The 21,378-nt window shown below is 38.0% G+C and overlaps 1 protein-coding gene across 3 annotated transcripts in view; it reads right to left on the minus strand.

Annotated features, from left to right (window-relative positions):
• Positions 1-21,378, minus strand: part of faf1 (Fas (TNFRSF6) associated factor 1) — a 332,733-nt gene that overhangs the window by 225,176 nt on the left and 86,179 nt on the right. For all 3 annotated transcript variants that reach the window (XM_069938594.1, XM_069938592.1, XM_069938593.1), the window contains exon 7: positions 8,731-8,836. In XM_069938594.1, coding sequence (XP_069794695.1) covers positions 8,731-8,836 — 106 coding nt within the window. The remainder of the gene's footprint in view (positions 1-8,730; positions 8,837-21,378) is intronic.

A 21,378-nucleotide genomic window follows, 5' to 3' on the forward strand; every position in this document is an offset into this window, starting at 1 on the left:
GGGCTGTAGTCAATGAACATAGGTGTCTTTGGCATCCATGTGGAGAGCTATTGAGATCATATCTATCTTGGATCTGCTTGACACTAGGAAAATTGAAAAGGGTCAAAACTGGCTGGTAGGCTAAAGTTGACATGACCCATTACCAGTCTGTCAAAGCACTTCATAATGGTAGATATTAGTTGTCATTTAGGCCTATTTTTATATTTTTCTTCTGTGGTATGACGGTAGTCTTCTTGAAGCAAGTGGCCAGTTGTCAGGAGTGATTAAAGATGTCCATAAATATGTCTGACTTTTGACAGGCTCTCAGAACACATCCCTTGACTCCATCTAGACCAGTCACTTTTTGCAAGTTCACCCAATGAAAAGCTGCCATGACTTCAGCAGCAGTGACCATGAATGTGACAACACTTGTAGTTGTTGATGTGGATGTCACCACCCTGATAGTTCCCTTTTTGAAGTGAGTGTAGAGCACATTTAACTCTCAACTTTTCCTCACAATCAATTCAATCACATTTCATTATTTAGACCAGTACTATCATTTTACCAAGCTATATAACAATCATAAAAGTAGCCTGCGATTCAAGCACTAGCAAGGTCCTCAAGCCTTCGTGGTAAAATGAGAAAGAAAATAATGGTATTTTAAGACCACCTTTTGCAAATTTAGCGAAATAAGTGTCATGAAAGTGCAATAATTTTAATGACAATGGACTGGAGGCTGATCCAGCCTGTCAAGTATTTCTACCATTTTCTGTTTTTATTATTATTAATTAGATACTAATGAAGTGAAGTTATTAATACAATCTTTTTTAGACAGTCCTTTGGGATAAAGAATGATCTACTTCTATTCCAGTTGTGTAAATTCTAAGATGACTGTTTAGGCCAATTGGTAGGAACTGCAGAATTTTGCAGACATGGGGCTGGAGATGCCAAAGTTTTTGTGGTGGTGGTGGTGGGGGGGGGGGGGGGGGGCGGCAGAATAGTGAATGGATAACTGATCAGGCTTTGCTCTCCCTTCATCATTAATGGTGGGCTTCTGGGTACATGGATCTGAGCTTCTCAACAACATTCAAATGCACCTTCTCACTTTGAGCCAATTTAGACCAGAATTTAATGTTAGAGTCAAGTAGAATGTCATATAATTTCCAAACCAGCTTGACCATGCTCTCAAGCCTTTTCCTTTGTCCATCTGACAATGCCTTGAAATAGAATATGTTGCAAGAGTCTGGTGTTGGCATGCAAAAGGCAAAGTCTGCACCATGGTGTCAATAGAGCATAACTTTACCAATGAGGGAACCTGGGAGTGGATACAAATGTTGAATCACAAATTCTTCCAGTAATTTGAGGATATTAAGGAAACTGGTGGTGGGATCACCTTAGTGCCCCTTCAAGTGCCTGATGTAGATAATCCAGGTCTCAGAAGCATAGCTATTGATAGGGACCAACACAGTCTCATGGATCACTAGTTTTGCATGAGGTTAGAAATCTTCATCTTGAAATATATTTGCCCTGAATTAAAGGTAGGAGATGGTGGACTTATTAGCCAATGGTTGCCCTAATTAAAACACTATTCCCAATGTATGGGAAGCATTCTATTAATCTTTAGTTCAAATTCAATTTTATTATCATCTGATATACATAGACAAACAGAAAAAACAATGTTTCTCCAGACCACGGTGCATACCCATACATACACAACACATAACAATCACATAAATACATAAAAATACATTTTAAATAAATGTAAAAATATTTGAAGATGATTTACTCAGTTAAAGGAGACTGTTCATTGATCCATTGCATGCAGGAAGAAGCTATTTCCCAGCCTGGCAGCCCTGATTTTGATGCACCTTCATTTCCTTCTTGACAGTAGTGATCCAAAGATTTGTGCTGGAAAGCATCCTCAATAATTCTTTGAGCCCTATTTAAGATAGACTCCCAGCAAATGTCATTAGCAGAGAAAGGGAGATCCCAGTGATCTTCTCAGCCATTTTGATGATCTTCCGCATTGACTTCTGCTTCAATGTTTTGTAGCTACCAGACCACAAAATGATGCTGCCAGACAGGACACTCTCAATCATGCTCCTGTAAAATGTTGTCAAGATGGAGGCTGGTGGCCTTGCCTTCTTCAGCAGCCTTGCCCTCTTCGGCCTTCTTAGGAAGTGTAGGCACTGCTGTGCCTTCCGACTAAAGAGGTGTTGACGTACTTAAGCGAACAAGTCAACAATACTCTGAAGGTAAATACATAGCATAACAACTGCAAGCAACTTAGGTGAGGTTTCAGCAATCATGATTCTAGATTAGAGTATAGTCACTGCAGAAGTGGTTCCATTTCTAAGGGATGTCTATTGGAGATATGTAGCATTGCAGCAGTAAGTTTTAAAATGTGTCAGGACAATGACGTATTATATTTGACACCAATCTTCATAGAGGTTGGCTCAGTTGGAGACTTTTGGTTGGGGTCATCACCTGTATGCCACAAAACAAACACAAGATGAAAACGTATTTCTAAAGGCAACCCAATATGCAAAGTTCTCCATGACTCTTCTTGGTTGATAGAGTTAAGGCCTTTTGCACCTTCAATGAATTCAATGTTTTATGGTTATTGCTGCTCCTTGCAAGTTTTACAACATCAGTGGGGATACTGTTTGTTCCCAAGGTCATGTAAATTTTTTGTTGGTATATTGCTGTTTTGATCACCTGTTAAGTCATGGGTGTTGACAAACTAGACCAAATAGAGTACTGTGGGATAGATTCCAAGGGTCCTCGCATCAAGAACAGACTTACAGTTGGTGTGTTCCATCCAGTGAGGATTGACTGCTTTCCTGTCCTCAATACATTCTTGGTTCTCAATGTAGCATCTTGGACAGTTGGGCCAGAGTTGTCCTCAACAACACTGAAAAATCATGCATGGCATGGTATCAACAAACTGCCGAGCATCCCACACTCTTTCTATCCACCAATTGTTCTTTTGGATGAGAGTTTACAATTGCCCATAGAGCAGTTCCATTTTCCTTGAATGATAGAAACTTCCAGTCCAGGAAAATCTTACCTATGCAGCTAATTATTTCATTTATCTGTCTGTGTCCCAGAGGAAGACAAACTGATGTTCCTGGGCAACTTCAACACCAAGATGTGCATGACCTTCTGACAGGAATAATCAACAAGGAATGTGAAAGATCAACTCCTACAGTGTTTTTCTCCCAACAAAGTGCTTGGGTACAGCCTTGTCATAAACAGAACTCAAGGCAACCCATGTCATGTCCTAATTCAAGCACTTCAATATCTGCTTCACCTGTCCTTGTGAACTAAAGATGACCGCTGGACTATCCATTATATTTTACGCAGTACTCCCACCAAAACAACAATATAATTACTTGATTTTTCTAATATTAAGGGAAAAACCTCAGTCTGAACACCATGGATTATGCAACATTTTTTTTGTATTCAAACTTCTAGAATGGTTCTTTAATGCAAAAAAAAAACCAACTCAGAGGAAAAAGCACTATTCACATGCTGACACTATGACTGCTTGTATGGCCATCAATATATGCACATAGTCCCCTCAGCTACGAGGCACTATCCAAGAAGAAAATTAGGGTAAGCCCATCTACTCAAGACTTAATCTTGGCTGTGGGAAATTTTTTCCACAGAAATATTGATATGGCACATGAATGAATTACCTCCTAGAGGAAAATACAAGCCAGCATGGGCTTGTTGGGGGGGAAAACAATGTCTAACCAATTTGACAGTTGATGGTGATAATGAAGTCTATGTGGTGCCTATGGACATTCAGAAGGTTTTTATGCACATAGCTGAAAGGGAGCATTGAAGCCATGGATATGAAGCTAGCTAAGGAACAGTGAGCAGAGGGGCATGGTGAATGGTTATTTTTTTGGAATGGAGGAAGGTCAATTGTGATGTTCCTCATACACTGGAATTAAGGTAATTGCCTTTTATGCCCTAAATTGATGTCCGAAACTTGGTTTCGCAAACCACAATTTCTAAATTTGTGGATGACAAAACTTACTGAAATATGTAGTATATGAACAGGCAGATGCAGAAAAATGTAAGGAATTTGATATTGAAAAGAAGAATAAGAAATTATGTCGAACAAAAAACTTATCAGAGCTACAGGAACAGAGGATCCATGGGTATATGTGTACAATTCTGGGCTTTTCAACAGTTAATGAACATAAAATACACTTCGGATCCAAAAGAAAAGGGAACGCAGACATTCTAACAACCAATTTCAAAAGGTGGAGGAAATGACAAAGATTCAGTGTACTGGTGAAGAGATAGAAAATAAATGGGGTTATCTACTTCAATTGAAAAAAAGTTGATGTGTTTTTAAGATTGAAAATGCTTATGTTTAATGAGGCTTGGGAGACTTTGCATGCGAATCAATGAAATCTTCTGCACAGTCACAGTATGCAATTTGTAAAACAATCAGCATGCTGGCTTTCTCTGCAAAGGAAAAGGCATATTGCATCAATTATACATCTGCGGTATTGTGCACAGGTCAGTTTTCCCACCTGAAGAATTATTTAACTGGGGTAAAGATATGGCAGCTTTCTCCTAGGAGGAGAGCTAAAGCACAATGAACTTATTCTCTCAAGAATAGAAAAATGATACATGACTTCATTGAAAAATGCAGTTCTGGCAGCAAACTGAAATAAGGTTTAGTCCATCCAAACAAACTGGAAAAGACATTTCTTCACATAGAGGACACAGAATCTTTGGAATTGCCTATTCAAGAGAGTTGCGGAAGGTCAATTGCAAGTATATTCAAGACGGAGGTCAATATATTTTTAGATGTTACACTGAGGTAGAAGATCAGCCTGAGCAAGAGGGGCTATGTCATCTACTTGGGTTTCCATTATTTTTATTCTTATGTTCTTAAAAAACATGTTAAAATCCAAGATAAAATACACAAACTGCTAAGTCAGCTTCACATATTATGGGATATGATTACATCCACTTCCTCAGATGATTATTTAGAAAGAAGGAAAATAGGGTGTAGGCCAGTCTGCCCATCAAGCTTGCTCTGCTATTCAATATGGTCATGGCTAATCTTCTATCTCAATACTATATTTCCGCTCTATTATGTCTCAATTCCTTTAAAATCTGTAAATGTTTCCATCTGCTTCTTAAAAATATTCTGTAGCTCGACTCCACAGCCTTCCTCAGGAGATAAATTTCTCCTCAGCTCAGTCCAAAATCACAACCACAAAACCTTAGAAAACTTAGAATTATGTACACTTTCCATCATTTAATATAAATCACTGTGATCTACAAAATCATAAAATTTTAGAGAGAAATCAATCCAGGTTAATCCAAAGAAAATTGCATCGGTGCCTGCTCTTGTAGATTAATTTCCTCTATCCCTAGTAAAGAATTTAATATTCTTATAAACACACATCATGAAAAATGTATTCCCTCACCTCGGATTTCAATAAATCAATGATTATGTTTAAATCAACACTAGTTTAGGAAAATGGAAGACAAAAATGTTCTGGAAAATAAAGCATGTTTTTGAGTGGTCTCAATAGCACTTTAAGAGAAAAAGAGTTAACAAGCTTTATAGCTCAGAAGTATTAATTTGCCTCTCCCAGGAGATGGACAAAAAGGGAAGGTTGATGAACAAGCATGAAATCTGTTAAAGGATGAGGGGAAGCATCATGACCAAAACCTATAGATGATAACTACTATATATGGGCTAATGCATGCCTAATATGATAGCAAATGGCATCAGAGGAATTTTAAGATTCACAAGGCATTGGGGCAGATTGGGGAGGGACCTGTTAAAATAGTTAGGCTGCGAGAGGGCTATCGACATCTCTTTATCCACCATTTTGGGAAGACTAATCTATTTTGGAAGAAAGTTGGGAACCAGAGTAAAATTTTTGAGGGACTCAGGAAGTGGAAACTAAAATTGTAATTTTTTTTGTAATTGGAAGGAAGAGAAGAAGTATGGAAGACAAAGAAGACAAGATGAAAAAAACAAAATCTTGAAAATACTTAACAGTCTGTATCACAATGCAAGTGTGAAAAAGACAAATAAGATGAGAGCATAGATAATTATCCCAGCTATTAAAGATCATGATGTAGTGATTAAGATTCCCAATTACAGGATTTTCAACTAAAAAAAATCAAGGTAAACCACAAGACCTTTTAGAAATGTGCAAAGCCCAGGAAACAAGCATTTGGAGACTGAAAAGGTCACCAGTTTGTGAAGGAGGAAGGCAGAACTATTATCCTAAATTATTTTGCATCCTTCACTGTAAAAGCACAGTGATAGTCATTAAGAAAGTGGAGATAGGATATTAGATATGATAGAGACAATTTTTTTTCATTGGCAGGTAACTTTAAAATTAGATAAACCCAGATGAAACATTAAAGAAACACAAAAAATGCAAATAAAACATTGTAGGTTGCAAAGGGGAACAAAGAAAAAAAATAGGATGGCTCTGGCCATCATTTTTAAAACTTGCCCGGTGACAAATGTGGTGCCAATGAAGAAGACAGCTGATGCCATGCCATTCATTATAAATTCCAGAGAGACAAATTTATACTTATTAATGGAATTCAGTATACATAGATTTGTTAGTGGTAGGTAGTTTCTGATGGAATTCACTGATTCAGAGCTGTTGATTAAATCAAGTATATTGGTCTTAATGTGTTCTTCAACAAGAATCTCATCAGAAAATAATTAAAATAAAAGATTTATGATCTGAAACTGTAACTGTTTCTCTTTCCACAGATACTGCCTGGCTTACGAATAATTTCCATCATTTTGTTTTTATTTCAGATTTCCAATATCATCAATTTTCTTCATTGTCAAAAGAAGCATTTCAAGGCAATGTGTCAAGCAGTAGGAAACAACACAAAATTATCTGTTTTCAGTAGCTTGCAATCTCTTGCTTTTCAATTAATTAATCAAATTTGAAGGCTTTGACCAGAAGACTTGCAGGGGATTTTTTTTTAATTTGGCGAAAGACTGCAGGAAAATATCAATGGGCCAGAAAAGTGTTCAATATATATCAATCCATTCCTGTACACAATAAAGGAAGAATACTTAAAAGTACAGAGGGGGAAGGTAACTTTAGGAGTCATTGCCTGTTGATCCCCAAAGCCAAACAATATGGTAAACAAGATCGTTGACAAAGCATATGGCCTTATTTCCTTTATATGCAGAAGCCCAGAACATGAAAAAAGGTCATATTCAACCTATATTAAATAACAGTTTGCTACCACAAGAGAATTGTATTTATCTCTGGTCATAATATTAAGAGAAGACAGGGATAACACTGGTAAGAGTATAATGAAGATATTTCTAAGTCTGGCAAAGAGATGAAAAGAATGAGTAAGCTGGATTTGTTTTTTTGACAATCAGAAGAGACTAAAGACAGATTTAATTGGGATACAGAACGTTATGAAATGACAAGATAAAAATTATAACTTTATTCCACTTGGCTTAAGAAATTAATAACTGAGGAAATCAATATTCATGTAATAGGAGTAAAGTCATATTATTCTTCTATGCCAAGAATAGTCATGGTCCGGAACACACTAATCAAAATGTTGGTAGAGGTAGAAATCCTCATCTATTTAAAAAGTACCTGAATAAATTCTCAAGGCTTTGGACTAAAAGCCGAGAAGTGGGATTAGTCTGAAGGGTTCTCTCACAGCCATTGGAAACACAATGAACCAAACAGCCTCCTTCTGTGTCATAAATTTCTGCGACCAAGAGGAGAAAGGGACTTAAAGACAGAAGAGAAAAGATCTATTATGGCCTGTGAAATTGTTTGGAAAGATTTCCCTTTATCACAAGACAAAAGCAGCAATACATCTTAATTAAATTTGATGAACAGATTGATAAAGCAGCATAAAAATCTTCAAACTTTAGAATCAACTTCATTTTAATGCAGTTTAAATAGAGTCTAATCCAATTTTTTTTTACTATCAAATTAACTATAGGCAACTCATTTCTACAAAGCTGTCGATTATCATAGAATGAAAATTAAGTTACCCATTTCCACTGAAGTCACCATTACTGATCAGTAATAATAGATGCTGTATTTTTTCAACAGGATATTACAATTTTAGCTTTAGTTTTCAGATGAATAGAGAATATTCTCCAACTTCACCTTTGCCAACACCTATCAAAGGCTATTCCTGAGAGTATGCATTTGTATGAATTCAAATTAAAAGACCCTGTTTTATACAAATACTCAGAATTATAGATAAGATTCTGGCTATAACAAACCTGATTTTGGAAATTATCATAGTACATGTGATAGTTACTGACAGGAAGAAGATAGATACTGTTCAAAAATAGCTGAATTAAACAAAAGCAGTTTCACATTTAGGGCTCACCTCTGATTATATACAACAAAAGCATGTTGGTTGCCAAAATGTAAATCTACACAAGCTACTTTACTTCTGGAATGTCAGCTTTAGCAAATCTAACAAGTTTAGATTTAAGTTGATACAAATAGCACATGATCACTCCAACCTGGATTCACCATACATAATAGTAACTAAGCAGTCATGAGAACCACTGTTATTTCCTGCACTAGTAAAATAATACAATCACTTCCAAAGCTTGTATGGAAATTTAAAGACCAAAAAAGAAAATCCAGACATTTGTGCAGCAATTATCAGAAGTTTAGCAGTAGCCACATTGGTGATAATGAGCTGCCTATACCTCCCGACTTCACTAGAGCTCACCTCTTGCACTGTTCTGGTGCCCGGAAAGTTTAGGCTATAATCCCGTTGGGCTTCTCGATGCGTAATGATCAGCATGAAGTTCTCATTTAATGATTCCTGTAGGGCACTGAAAGAGAGGAGACAAAAACAACAGAATCAGGGAAGAGCATGTTCAAACTTGCTCTCGGCCTGTCTATGTGAAATCCCAAGAGTATATTGACAACTGGTTGGGCAAGTCATAACAGATTCATTTAGAGATGGTATACAAGGTGAAGGTGTATGCTGTGAATGACCAGAAAGGACTGTACCAGCTAATTTCCTCCAAGACTCATCATAAATGAGATTTCCCAATTAAGTGGAAAAGTTATTTTTTTTAAGAATTTAATCAGCAATAGGCAAAAGCATAATCTTTATTTTATATTAATTCCTTTATTAAATAGATTATTTCTTCAATTAACAAATGTCCTTTACACTTTTAAATTTCATGTTAATTATAATCCGCCATTAAACATATCCAAAATGTTATGTGATATTATCCAAAGTGCTTTGTTAGCAAATTGATACAGAATTTACAAAAACTAGAAAACCAATGATAAACAAATGAGATAAAGGATGAAGAGTTAAACAACTCCTCGCAGAATTTACTCAAATAAAATCATGATTGTCCACATTTTCAAGCATTTTGTTTTTTATTGCACTCACAAGGCACATACTCTTGTTTCTCGTAGTGTTAATTTGCATAGCAAAAGACAACTTAATGTGAGGTGTGGTGGACTGGTTCACTAAGGAAGCTTATCTGTGAGGAGCTGAAAAGCATGCAGAATCAGAATGGCAATAATTTTGGATCTAGCGTTCCCAAACCACCAGAGATGAACTGAAACGGAAGACACATAAACCTATTTACTTCTGTATATCCTCAGACACTGCGCAAATCCACTAAAATAAAACAATGAATCATCTGTCACCTTGATTTTTAGTATCTTTTTGGTGAAATTTTACACCATCACTCATCAATGGTTCCTTTAATTCAAAAACCTTCCAGTCTTCAATTTCACTCCTATTATCATTAATAACAAAATAGTGAAAAATGCATTTTGCATGATAACATTTTACAGCACTTTAAAGTACTGCATATAAATTGCTTTGTTTCACTTCAAAGCTTCAGAATTATCAATTTTACTTACATGACAAATGAATTGTTTCTGAAATAAGTCAACAAAATGTTATGAAAGAAAATTTAGCAGCCAATTTGCAAAACAGATACTAAAGAATAAGCACAACAAAATCTGTGTTGGTAGTACAAAAGAGGGACAAAAGTTCCATATGGCACCCAGAGACCTTAATTCTGCGTGAAATAGTGGTGAGTGCGGTTTTGTTTTAAACCAGCCTCTCAGTCAGAGGTTTCTATTTCTCTCCTCAAAATAAAGCACCACTGACAATGCAACATTTCCTTAACACTCTTAAATTGAGGAAGATGGCCAGCAATGAGGTTTGGTAATCTCAATAAATTTATATCACAAAAACTGACACCAAAATAGATGGGAAGGAAAACAGCAAATGATTCACATAATTTTGAGGAAACAGAATACTAAATATGAAGGGTCTTGTATAACAACAAAAAGAACCAGATGCTACAAACATCCACTTATTCTCATTTCTGAGTTTCAATGTGCTGGGAAACAAAAAAAAGTGCACAGGGTAGTTGCCTCCTATGGTGGAGGTCTGGGAGCAGGTTGCCAAACAATTACATTCAGCAGTGGCAGTACAAACCCTGGTTCAATAAAGAATAAAACTGACAATGAAAATAATAGACATCACTTGGCAATTCTAATTCAGCTCTAATCTTACTGATTTCATTTATGTTAAATATTTAAAATCAAAAATAATCATTAACAAATTTTAAATGCACTTTCTTAAACTGGTGAAAATACTTAGAGAATATCAATATCACACTGAAAATATTTATACATGTTAAAAGCCATTTCACGTTAGTGTTGCACCCGATTTTGTCTTCCTCTTTCCTCTACAATTTGTCCTATGCACATACTTCACATAATTTTGATACAATCCTAAGAGAGCAAATAATTTTAATATGCATTCATTAAAATACTATTCAGATTCACTTTGATTTTGGTCACACAAAGTACACATGAAGCAGGTGTTTTTTGAGAAAAGCAAATTTTATATGTCTTTGATGGCCCTAACAATTAATAAGTTATGGCACACAGTAAAGACATTCTTTAACTATGAGTACGATACTAGCTTAAGCTAACAGAAACCAAGTTTACTGTAATTACTGCATATTTACATAAAGTTAAAAAAAATTAAATCACTGTGAGCAAGTAATGTTTGATGTGGCTTGTACAGCTATATTTGGCAGATTGATGTTCAGAAGACAGACAGCATGTGACAGCTTGAAAATGCAGCAAATATGCTTTTACTGAAGCTTTATTGTTTACTTTGTATTTAAAATTTGGAGATTTTCATTTGCCATCATATGCATTTCCAAACTACAAATTACAGTTCTGCGCAAATCAAATTCTAAACCTTATCTTAGCTCTGTATTACAGTATTCCCCTGGGACTGTACAAATTAATGATAAGATAATGATCCAAGATACAAAATACATCTTACATAATTAACGCTGTTACAAATGTTAATGAATGCCAGGCCATCTGAAGGTCTGCCACTTCTTGCATCTCATCCCACATCGTTTTCTTGAAACTAGTCTTCTCTTTTCTCTCTCTGTTCTGAACTGTGACCACCTATTGCACTAATCCAAAATCTTCCCAACCACATTGGGCTCAATTCATGCCTCTTTTACCACTTTATGTGATTACAACATATGTAATACACAGAGATTACACACCTGAATAATATATTTTTAGTTCTGCAAATGTTGTAATCACTTAAGACAATTAGAAATAGGTTTCCAGTAATTGAGATGGAAACAAGAGTGCAAAGTTTCACTGTTGTTCTGTTTGTCACTTTCTAGTGCTATCAAATTAAAGTCATTTATAATACACTGGCAGCAACAGTGGTTTTTCAACATTACAATTTAATCCAAACTTCAACTCCCTAACACCCTTGCAGCTTCACTCCAACCATCACCCAACCTCCTGCACACATTGTGTAAATGCTAGAACCATAGAACACACAACATAAAATCAGACTTTCCTTATCTGTGTTAAACTATTATTCTGCCTTGTCCCAGTGATCTGCACCCAGACCATATCCCTTCATACCCCTCCCAATCATGTACCTCTCCAAATTTTTCCTAAATGTAAAAATTGAACCTGCATTTAACAATTCATCTGGCAGCTTGTTTCACACTACCACCACTCTCTATGAAGAAATTCCCCTGATATTCCCTTAAAATTGTCCCTTTTCACCTTTTAACCAATGTCCTACAGTTTTTAATCTCGCCTAACCTCAGTGGAAATATCCTGCTTGCATTTACTCTGTCTATCCCCATCTTGATTTTGAATACCTCTATCAAATCTCCCCTCATTTTTCTATGGTCCAGGGAATAAAATCCTAATGTGTTTATCCTTTCCCTGTAACTAAGTTCTTCAAGTCCCGGCAACACCCTTGTAAATCTCCTCTGGACTCTTTAAATCTTATTGATATTTTTCCTCTGGTCAGGTGACCAAAACTGCACACAATATTCCAAATATGGCCTTACCAATGTCTATACAACTCGTAATAACATCTCAACTCACATACTCAATGCTTTGATTTATGAAGGCCAATATGCCAAAAGCTCTTTCCGATCCTATCTACCTGTGATGCCACTTTCAAGGAATAATGCATCTGCATTCCCAGTTCCATCTATTCTACCATACTTGTCACTGCCCAACCATTTACCATGCATGTCGTACCCTGGTTTTTCCTTCCAAAATACCACATTTCAATTTGTCTCCATCAAAACTCCATCTGCTATTTTTCCAGATCCCACTACAAGCCGTGACAGACTTTCTCACTGTCCATTACACCACCAATCTTTGTGTCATCTGTAAACTTGCTGATGCAATTTATATTATCATCCAGATCATTGATTTTGATGACAAACAATAATCCCGGTTATCCAAATACTTGTATATCTGATCTTTTAGAACACCTTCCAATAATTTACCCACTACTGACATCAGAATCACCAGCATAGAGTTTTCTAGATTATTTTTACAACCTTTTTCAAACAATTAAATAATATGAGCACCCTCCAATTCTCCAGGATCTCACCTGTGGCTAAAGACATGTTAAATACATCTGCCAAACCCCTGCAATTTACACATGTGCCTCCCTCAAGGTCTGAGGGAATATCTTGTCAAGCCCTAGGGATTTATCCATCCTTATTTGCCTCAAGACAGCAAGCACATTTAATTTGTATAGGTTTCATGACCTCACTACTAGTTTGCCTCACTTCCCTAAATTCTGTGCCAGCTTTCTGAGTAAATACAGATCTTAAAAAAAACACGCAAGAGCTCCCCCAATCTCTTTTGGCTCCATACATAGCCAACCATTCTGATCTTCAAGAGGACCAATTTTGTCCTTAATATATCCTTAGGATTTTCCCTCACCTTGTCTGCCAAAGCAACCTCACTTTTTTTTAGAACTCCTGATTTTTTTCTTGCACCTTTTATGCTTCTCAAGTACCTCATTTGCTCATTGTTGCCTCTACCTGCTATTCACCTCTCTCTTCTTCCGAACAGATCCCCAACATCTGTCAAAAACAAGGTTTCCTCTGCCGGTTAACTTTGCCTTTAATCCTGACAGGAACATACAAACTCTGTACTCTCAAAATTTCATCTTTGAATTTACCAAGCACATTTCTGTCTCATTCCACACTCTCTAGATCCTTTCTCATTTCCTCAAAATTGGCCTTTCTCCAATTTAGAATTTCAACCCGAGGAGCAGACCTATTTTTATCCATAAGTATCTTGAAACTAATAGAATTATGATTAATGGACCAAAGTGTTCCCCTACTCACACTTCCATCATTTATACTGTCTCATTCCCTAACAGGAGATCCAGTGTTGCACTCTCTCTATATATTGATTTTGAAAACTATCCTGAATACATCTAACAAACTCCAAGCCACCCAGCCCTTTTACAGTATGGGAGTTCCAGTCAATACGTGGAAAGTTAAAATCACCAATTATCACAAATTTGTTTCCTGCAGCAGTCTGCCATCAATCTGCAGGTTTGCTCTTCCAAATCTCGCTGACTATTGGGTGGTTTATACTATCCCATTAATGTGGTTATATCTTTCTTGTTCCTCAGTTACATCCAAATAGCCTTAGAAGATGAGCCCTCTAGTCTGTCCTGTCTGAACACTGCTGTGACATTTTGCCTAACCAGCAATGCCTCCCCTCCCTCTTTCATTGGAATGAAAGATGATACACCTCCCACCTTCCCTGGAAGAGAACTCATTGATCCACAAATCTGAAGCTCTTTCTCCTGCACCATCACTTTAGCATATATTAAGCTGCATTATCCTCCTATTTCTAACTTCACCGAGACATAGAACAGATAGCAATCCTGAGATTACAACATTCAATTTAGCACTTGCCTCCCTGAACATTATGAATCATGACATCTGGTTGCTCACCCTTCCTCTTGAGAATGCCATGAACTTGATCTGAGACATCCCACATCCTGGTACCTTGGAGGCAACATACCATCCAGAATTCTCAATCTCTTCCATAGAACTGCTTTTCTGTTCCTCTATTGAATCCCTCATCCTTGTCCCTGGTAGGTTTTCCCTCTCAACAGGGTCCAAAACGGTAGCCATCCTGCACTGTCTGCCTATTTCCTTTCCCTCTCCTGCCTCCTAGATGTAATCACTTCCTTGTAACTCCTGTCCATCACTCCCTCATCCTCCCAAATCATCCGGAATTCATACAGCTCCAGATCCTGTTCCCAAGCACAGTTTGTAAGGAGCTACAGCTTCTCACAGATGAAGTCACCATGGATATGGTTGGCTTCCCTAACTATCCACACACTGCAAGCGGTCTTTGACTTGCATATGAAAAATATTTAGTATGAAAATGACGTAGCTACCTTATGATTGATTACGATGTGCAGACTTAATTACAGAGTTTCAATAATGGTGGCATTAATTGAGAATTATTGTTTTCTTTTTCATCAAAGTCATGCCTTATGAAACTTCAAAATGTTGTCACCAGTGTAACTTTCCAATCTGATATTTTAAGATCATGTTTTCATTTGAAGTGTTATTGTTCACAATCTTCAGTTCCAGTGTTATGGAAACTGTTGCACAAATCGTCTGCACCAGATACTAAAATATCAGAAGCATAACTGAAAGCATTTTCTCCATTTCCACTTGATCCAGCAAATTCCATATTTGGTAAATCTGAGAGATCTACCTCTCATTCTTCTAAACTTCAGCTAGTGCTGGCCCAGAGCCATCAAAGCTCTTTGCATGTTAAGCCTCTCATCCCTGGAATCATTCTCATAAACCTCCTCTGAACCTTCTCTAACAAAAGCTGATCCTTCCTCAGACATGGAGCCCAAAATTGCTCATAATATTCTAAATGAAGTCTAACCAACAGTTGAGAATGCCTCTGCTTGACATCCTCTCTCTTGTATTCTAGTCCTCTCGAAATGAATGCTAACACTGCATTTGACTGCCTCAACCTGCAAGCTAACCTTTAGAGAATCCTGAACAAGGACTCCCAAGTACTTTTGGACCTCAATTTTCTAAATTTTCTCCCTATTTAGAAAATAGTTTATGCTTTCATTTCCTCTATCAAAGTGCATTACCATACACTTCCCAACACTGTTTTCCACCTGCCACTTTTTTGCCCATTCTCCCAAACTGTTCAAATCTTTCAACAGGTTCCTTTTTTCCTCAATACTTCCTGACCCACTACCCATCTTTATGTCATCCAAAGTCATCAATTCTGTCATCAAAATCATTAATATACAATGTGTAAAGTAGCAGAACCAGCATCGAGCCCCCCACAACACTACTAATCACCACAAGCCTTCTGCTTGTCAGCCAATCTTCTATCTATGCTAGTACTTTCATGCAATAATATCTTATTTAGCAGTCATGTGTGGCACTTTATTGCAGGCCTACTGAAAATCCAAGTAAATATCCATCGACTTTTCTTTGTCTATCTTGCCTATTAAAGAATGCCAACAGATAGGTCAGGAAGCATAACAATTTTGTCCTCTTGTAAAACCCGGGCAAACACACATACAGACATAACACACATACAGTCACAGTGCAATGATACATATGCACTGTAGGTATATACAAATATTAAAATAAATAAATATTATTTTGTTAAATAAATAGTGGAGTTGTGGAGGGTTTGCATGAGTAGTTCATCAGTTATTCAATAGATTCTCTACCCATAGGAAGAAGCATGAGAAGAAGCCATTTCTCAGTCTGATGGTTCTGGCACTGGTATTCTGTATCCCTTTCTTGACAGGAGAAGCCGAAAAATGCAGGGTGATAGGGGTCCTTATTGACTTTGCAAGCCCTCCTTTAACAACTATTCAAGTAAATAACATTGAAATGGGAGGGGGGGGAGGTTGTTGTGGTGTGGAGGGAGATACCAGTGATCTGCTCTTGTTGTCCTGTGGATTGACCTCCGTCCAATTCTCTACAGCAACTGTTGTGCAGCTGGTCAGAACACTCAACAGAGCTCCTGTGGTAAATTGACAGGATGATAGCAAGTAACCTTGCCTGTCTCAGTCTTCTCAGGAAGTGCAGTTGCTCTTGCACCTTCCTGACAAGTGAGGAGATGTGTGTCCAGAATTGGTCACTTCTTCAGTGGACTCCAAGGAATATGGTGCTCTCTATTCTCTCCACTACCAAGCTATTAATGTGTGGTGGAGGGTGATCATTTTTGGTCCTCCTGAGATCCATAATCATCTCTCCTTCGACTTGTCCATACGGAGACTCATGTTGTTATTCTTGCACCATTTCACGTGATTTTCCACCTCTTCTCTGTAATGCGACCCATCATTGTTGCTGATGAAGCTGACGTCTGTCATGTCTTCTGCAAACTTGATGAGTTAATTGAAGATGGATCCAGCTTGCAGCTGTGGGTCAGTAGTGTGAATGAGAGCAGGCTAAGCACACAATCCTGAGGTGTGCAAGAGTTGGTTTTTCCATTTGGAAGTCCAGAATCCAGTTACAGAGAGGGGTGTTGAGACCCAGCAAGACAGCTTCTCCATTGCGTATGATCAAATTATACCTACACCAAGCTGAAGTCAATGAACAGTGGCCTGGCATACGAGGGGTCATTCTCTAGGTGGGGCAGGATAGAGTGGAGAGAAAAGGCTATAGCATCATCAGTGGAACGGCTCTGTCTGTATGAGAAACGGAATGAGTCCAGTGTCTCTGGGAGGTGTGGTTTGATGTATTTCATCACCATACATGGATCATTTCACAATGGTAGAACTCAGTGCCGTTAGAGGCCTGCTACTGTTGCCCTCTACAGAACCGAGATAATGGTGGCTGCTTGAAAACCATGGGGACGATGGACTGATGCAATAACATGTTGAAAATGTCTGTAAGGACTTCCGTCGGTTGGTCTACACAGCCCTCCAGTACCCAACCGGGTATGCTGTTTGGTCCTGCTGCCTTGTGTGGGTTCTCCTCACCTCAGCCACGGCTCTTTAACGGGCCTGTTCATCAGCGGAAATAGAGCTTTCTTTGGCATAAAACTGTTCTTCTTGTCAAACCGTGTGTAGATGTTCTGTCTGTCTGGAAGGGAGGTGTTATTGCCTTTGACTAGCAAGGTTGTCTTGTAGTCTGTTATAGTTTTGATCCCTTGTAACATGTGCTTCGTTTCACCAGTGTTGCACATCTGACTATGGATCTTCTGTGCGTACCCAAGCTTTGCCTTCAGGATTGTACAGGAGAATTCAGCGCTGGCTGACCTTAAAGCCATCCTTCTCCTGTCCTGAAGACAGTATCACAAGCTCTGAGAAGCGCATGGACCTCTGCGTCCAACTATGATTTTTGTTTAGCCCTGGTTGTGTAGCATTTGATCCTTGTGACATCCTCGATGCACTTGCTCATGTAGCTGGTCACTGAGCTTGTGTACTCCTCAATGTTTACATGGTCATTGTGTGTGGCCACCTCCTCAAAACTGCTCTAGTCCACAGTCTCAAAGCAGTCCTGTTTCACTGCTGTAGCCCCCCGGCCACATCCTGATCTCCCTGTGAATTAACTTTGTTTGTTTTGGCAGCTTAATCATGTGCTTTCAAGTACCCTGAAACCTCATCCTTAATGATGGACTCTAGAATCTTATCAAGCACTGAAGTCAGACTGATCGACCAAAAATTTCCTGTCTTTTGTCTCTCCCTTCTTGAAGAGTGGAGTGACCTTGGCAATTATCCCGATCTTAACAGGCTCTGTCTGATATCCACCATCTAAAAATATACACTACAGCTACTTACCTGATCCCCATCAGGGTCTCTGAAGACTGTGAATTCTGCCACTGAGGCCAAACGCATTATATTGCATGGTAACAGCATCACAATCATTTCCAGTTCAAGTGACATGGCAAACGGACTTGAAAACATATCACTACTACATCATTGTTGGATCAAAATCCTGAAACACTCTGCCCAACAATATTGTGGGACTAAAAAGAAATTGACACAGCATGTCAATTACCACATGTGGAGGCAAAGGAATGGTCAATTTTTTAGGTTGTGACCTGCATTAACATTGAGAGTACCCTCCACTGAAAAACTGCTGGGACTCAAGAACATGTTTCATTAAATGATGTGTATACATTAACAAGATCTGAAAATAAAAGTTCTTTACTACATTAGTTGAAGTTCCTTAAGCAACAAAAGTTTTAGTAAAAAGAGAAATTTCTGGAAACAGCACAATAGAGAATGCTGACAGTTCTATAACAACTTGAACTAAGAATATAACCATATATATATAACCATATAACCGTTTACAGCACGGAAACAGGCCATGTCGGTCCTTCAAGTCCGTACCGGTTCACTTGAACAACTTCACTAGCTCCTCCGCAAACCAACAGACTAATGTTGGCCTATCATCTGCATTACATTTTGACACGTGATAATAAAAGGAACCTTGAAGCCTTGGTGGAAGCTTTAGTGTAAATTGAAACAGGAACTGGGGGAAAAATATTCACACATCCATCATGCGCTTCATCTTTCATTTTAGGAACTACATTTTGACTTTTCTTTCCTTTCACAAACTCATAGAATTGAACATTAACCTATGATGCAAGCCAAAATGAGATATGTTAAAATATTTGCGAGATACAGTATTAACAAAACTCAACAGAAAAACAACCTCAGAGTCATATTTATTCCCTAGTTATAACTCGGTACACATCTGTTCAAATTGTTACCTCCCTGTCTCAGTTACAATTCATAGGATATTCATTATTCATTCATTAAAGGTGAGCAATTTAATAAGCATAAAATAAATATTCCTTTCAAAAATGCACATTTAGATTCCAAAGTGAAGGAGCCAATTTCAAACTCCATTTCAAAAATGCATCAGCCTACAAGAACAGTAAATGAACCAATTAAAAGATTTTCTTTTCACTCAACAAATTAAATTAGGGATAATTTTCATCACAGCACAGAAAAAGGCCCTTCCACCCCATTAATCCAAGCCAGCCAAGCAGTCCCATTTGCCTATGTTCAGCCAATATCCCGCTAAACCTTTCCTATCCAGGTACCTGGCTAAATATCTTTTGAACATTACAATCGTCGTCACTTCTACCACTTGTTCCACTTTTGCAGCTTGTTCCATACATCCTCTGCCCTCTGTGTAAAGTAGATGCCTCTCAAATTCCTTTAAATCTTTTCCCTCTCACTTTAAGACTAATACAGTAGAATCCCTATTTTCAGTACCTATGGGAATCGCAGATGATGGATATGCAAATTTTCCAGTTGACTGAGACTCTTCCAATGCCTAACTAATACACCTGCATTAAGAACAGTTTAAAAGACAAAAGACAGTGCAAAATGTAAAGTAATTTGAAGAAAAAAAATCAGTATTGTATGAAAACTAATCCAAAAGAGTTCTACAAATATGTTAATGGTAAAAGGAAAGCTAGAGACAAAATTGGTCCCTTAGAGAATCAGAGCGGAAAACTGTGTGTGGAGCCTAGAGAAATGGGGGAGATATTGAACAGTTTCTTTTCTTCGGTATTCACTAAGGAGAATGATATTGGGAGATGTGAGATAAAAAAAGCAAATTGGGTAAATATGGGGAATATAGAGATTACAAAAGATGTAGTTTTAGGGCTTTTGAAGAATATAAAGGTGGATAAGTCTCCGGGACCAGACGGGATCTTCCCCAGGACATTGAGAGAAGTGAAGGAGGAAATAGCAGAGGCTCTGGCGGTAATTTTCCAAATGTCATTAGATATGGGGATAGTGCAGGAGGATTGGCGCATTGCGCATGTGGTTCCGTTATTTAAAAAGGGTTCAAGGAGGAAGCCTGGCAACTATCGGCCTGTAAGTTTGACGTCTGTGGTAGGTAAATTAATGGAGAAAATTCTTAGAGATAGTACTAATAAACATCTGGATAGACAGGGTCTGATCAGGAGCACTCAACATGGATTTGTGGGAGGAAGGTCATGTTTGACCAATCTGATTGAATTTTTTGAAGAGGTGACTAGGAATGTGGATGAGGGTAGCGCAGTGGATGTTGTCTATATGGACTTCAGTAAGGCCTTCGATAAGGTACCACATGGAAGGTTAGTTAAGAAGGTGCAGTCTTTAGGTATAAATTTTGAGATAGTCAAATGGATTGAACATTGGCTGAAAGGGAGAGGCCAGAGAGTGGTAGTGGATAATTGTCTGTCAGGTTGGAGGCCGGTGACCAGTGGTGTGCCTCAAGGATCTGTATTGGGCCCATTGTTGTTCGTTATATACATTAATGATCTAGATGATGGGGTGGTAAATTGGATTAGTAAATATACAGACGATACTAAGATAGGTGGAATAGTGGATAATGAAGAAGGTTTTCAAGGATTGCAGAGGGATTTGGGCTGCTTAGAAAAGTGGGCTGAAAAATGGCAGATGGAATTTAATGCTGATAAATGTGAGGTGCTTCATTTTGGTAAGAAGAATCAGAACAGGACATACGTGGTAAATGGGAGAGCATTGATGAATACAGAAGAGCAGAAAGATTTAGGAGTAACGGTACATCGTTCCCTGAAGGTAGAAACTCACGTGAATAGGGTGGTGAAGAAGGCTTTTAGTATACTGGCCTTTATCAATCATTGCATGGAATATAGGAGTTGGGAGGTGATGTTGAGATTGTATAAGACGTTGGTGCGGCCTAATTTGGAGTTCTGTGTGCAGTTCTGGTCGCCTAATTATAGGAAGGATATAAACAGAGTGGAGAGAGTGCAGAGAAGGTTTACCAGAATGTTGCCTGGGTTTAAGCATCTAGAGTATAGGGAGAGATTGGACAGATTAGGTCTTTATTCTTTGGAGCGTAGAAGGTTGAGAGGGGATTTGATAGAAGTATTTAAGATTATGAAAGGGATAGACAGAGTGGATGTGGATAGACTATTTCCGTTAAGAGGAGGAAAGATTAAAACAAGAGGACATGAGTTAAGAATTAAGGGGCAGAGGTTTAGAGGTAACATGAGGGGGAACTTCTTTACTCAGAGA

Source organism: Narcine bancroftii, chromosome 5 (genome assembly GCF_036971445.1).
Source record: "Narcine bancroftii isolate sNarBan1 chromosome 5, sNarBan1.hap1, whole genome shotgun sequence".
Taxonomy (NCBI): domain Eukaryota; kingdom Metazoa; phylum Chordata; class Chondrichthyes; order Torpediniformes; family Narcinidae; genus Narcine; species Narcine bancroftii.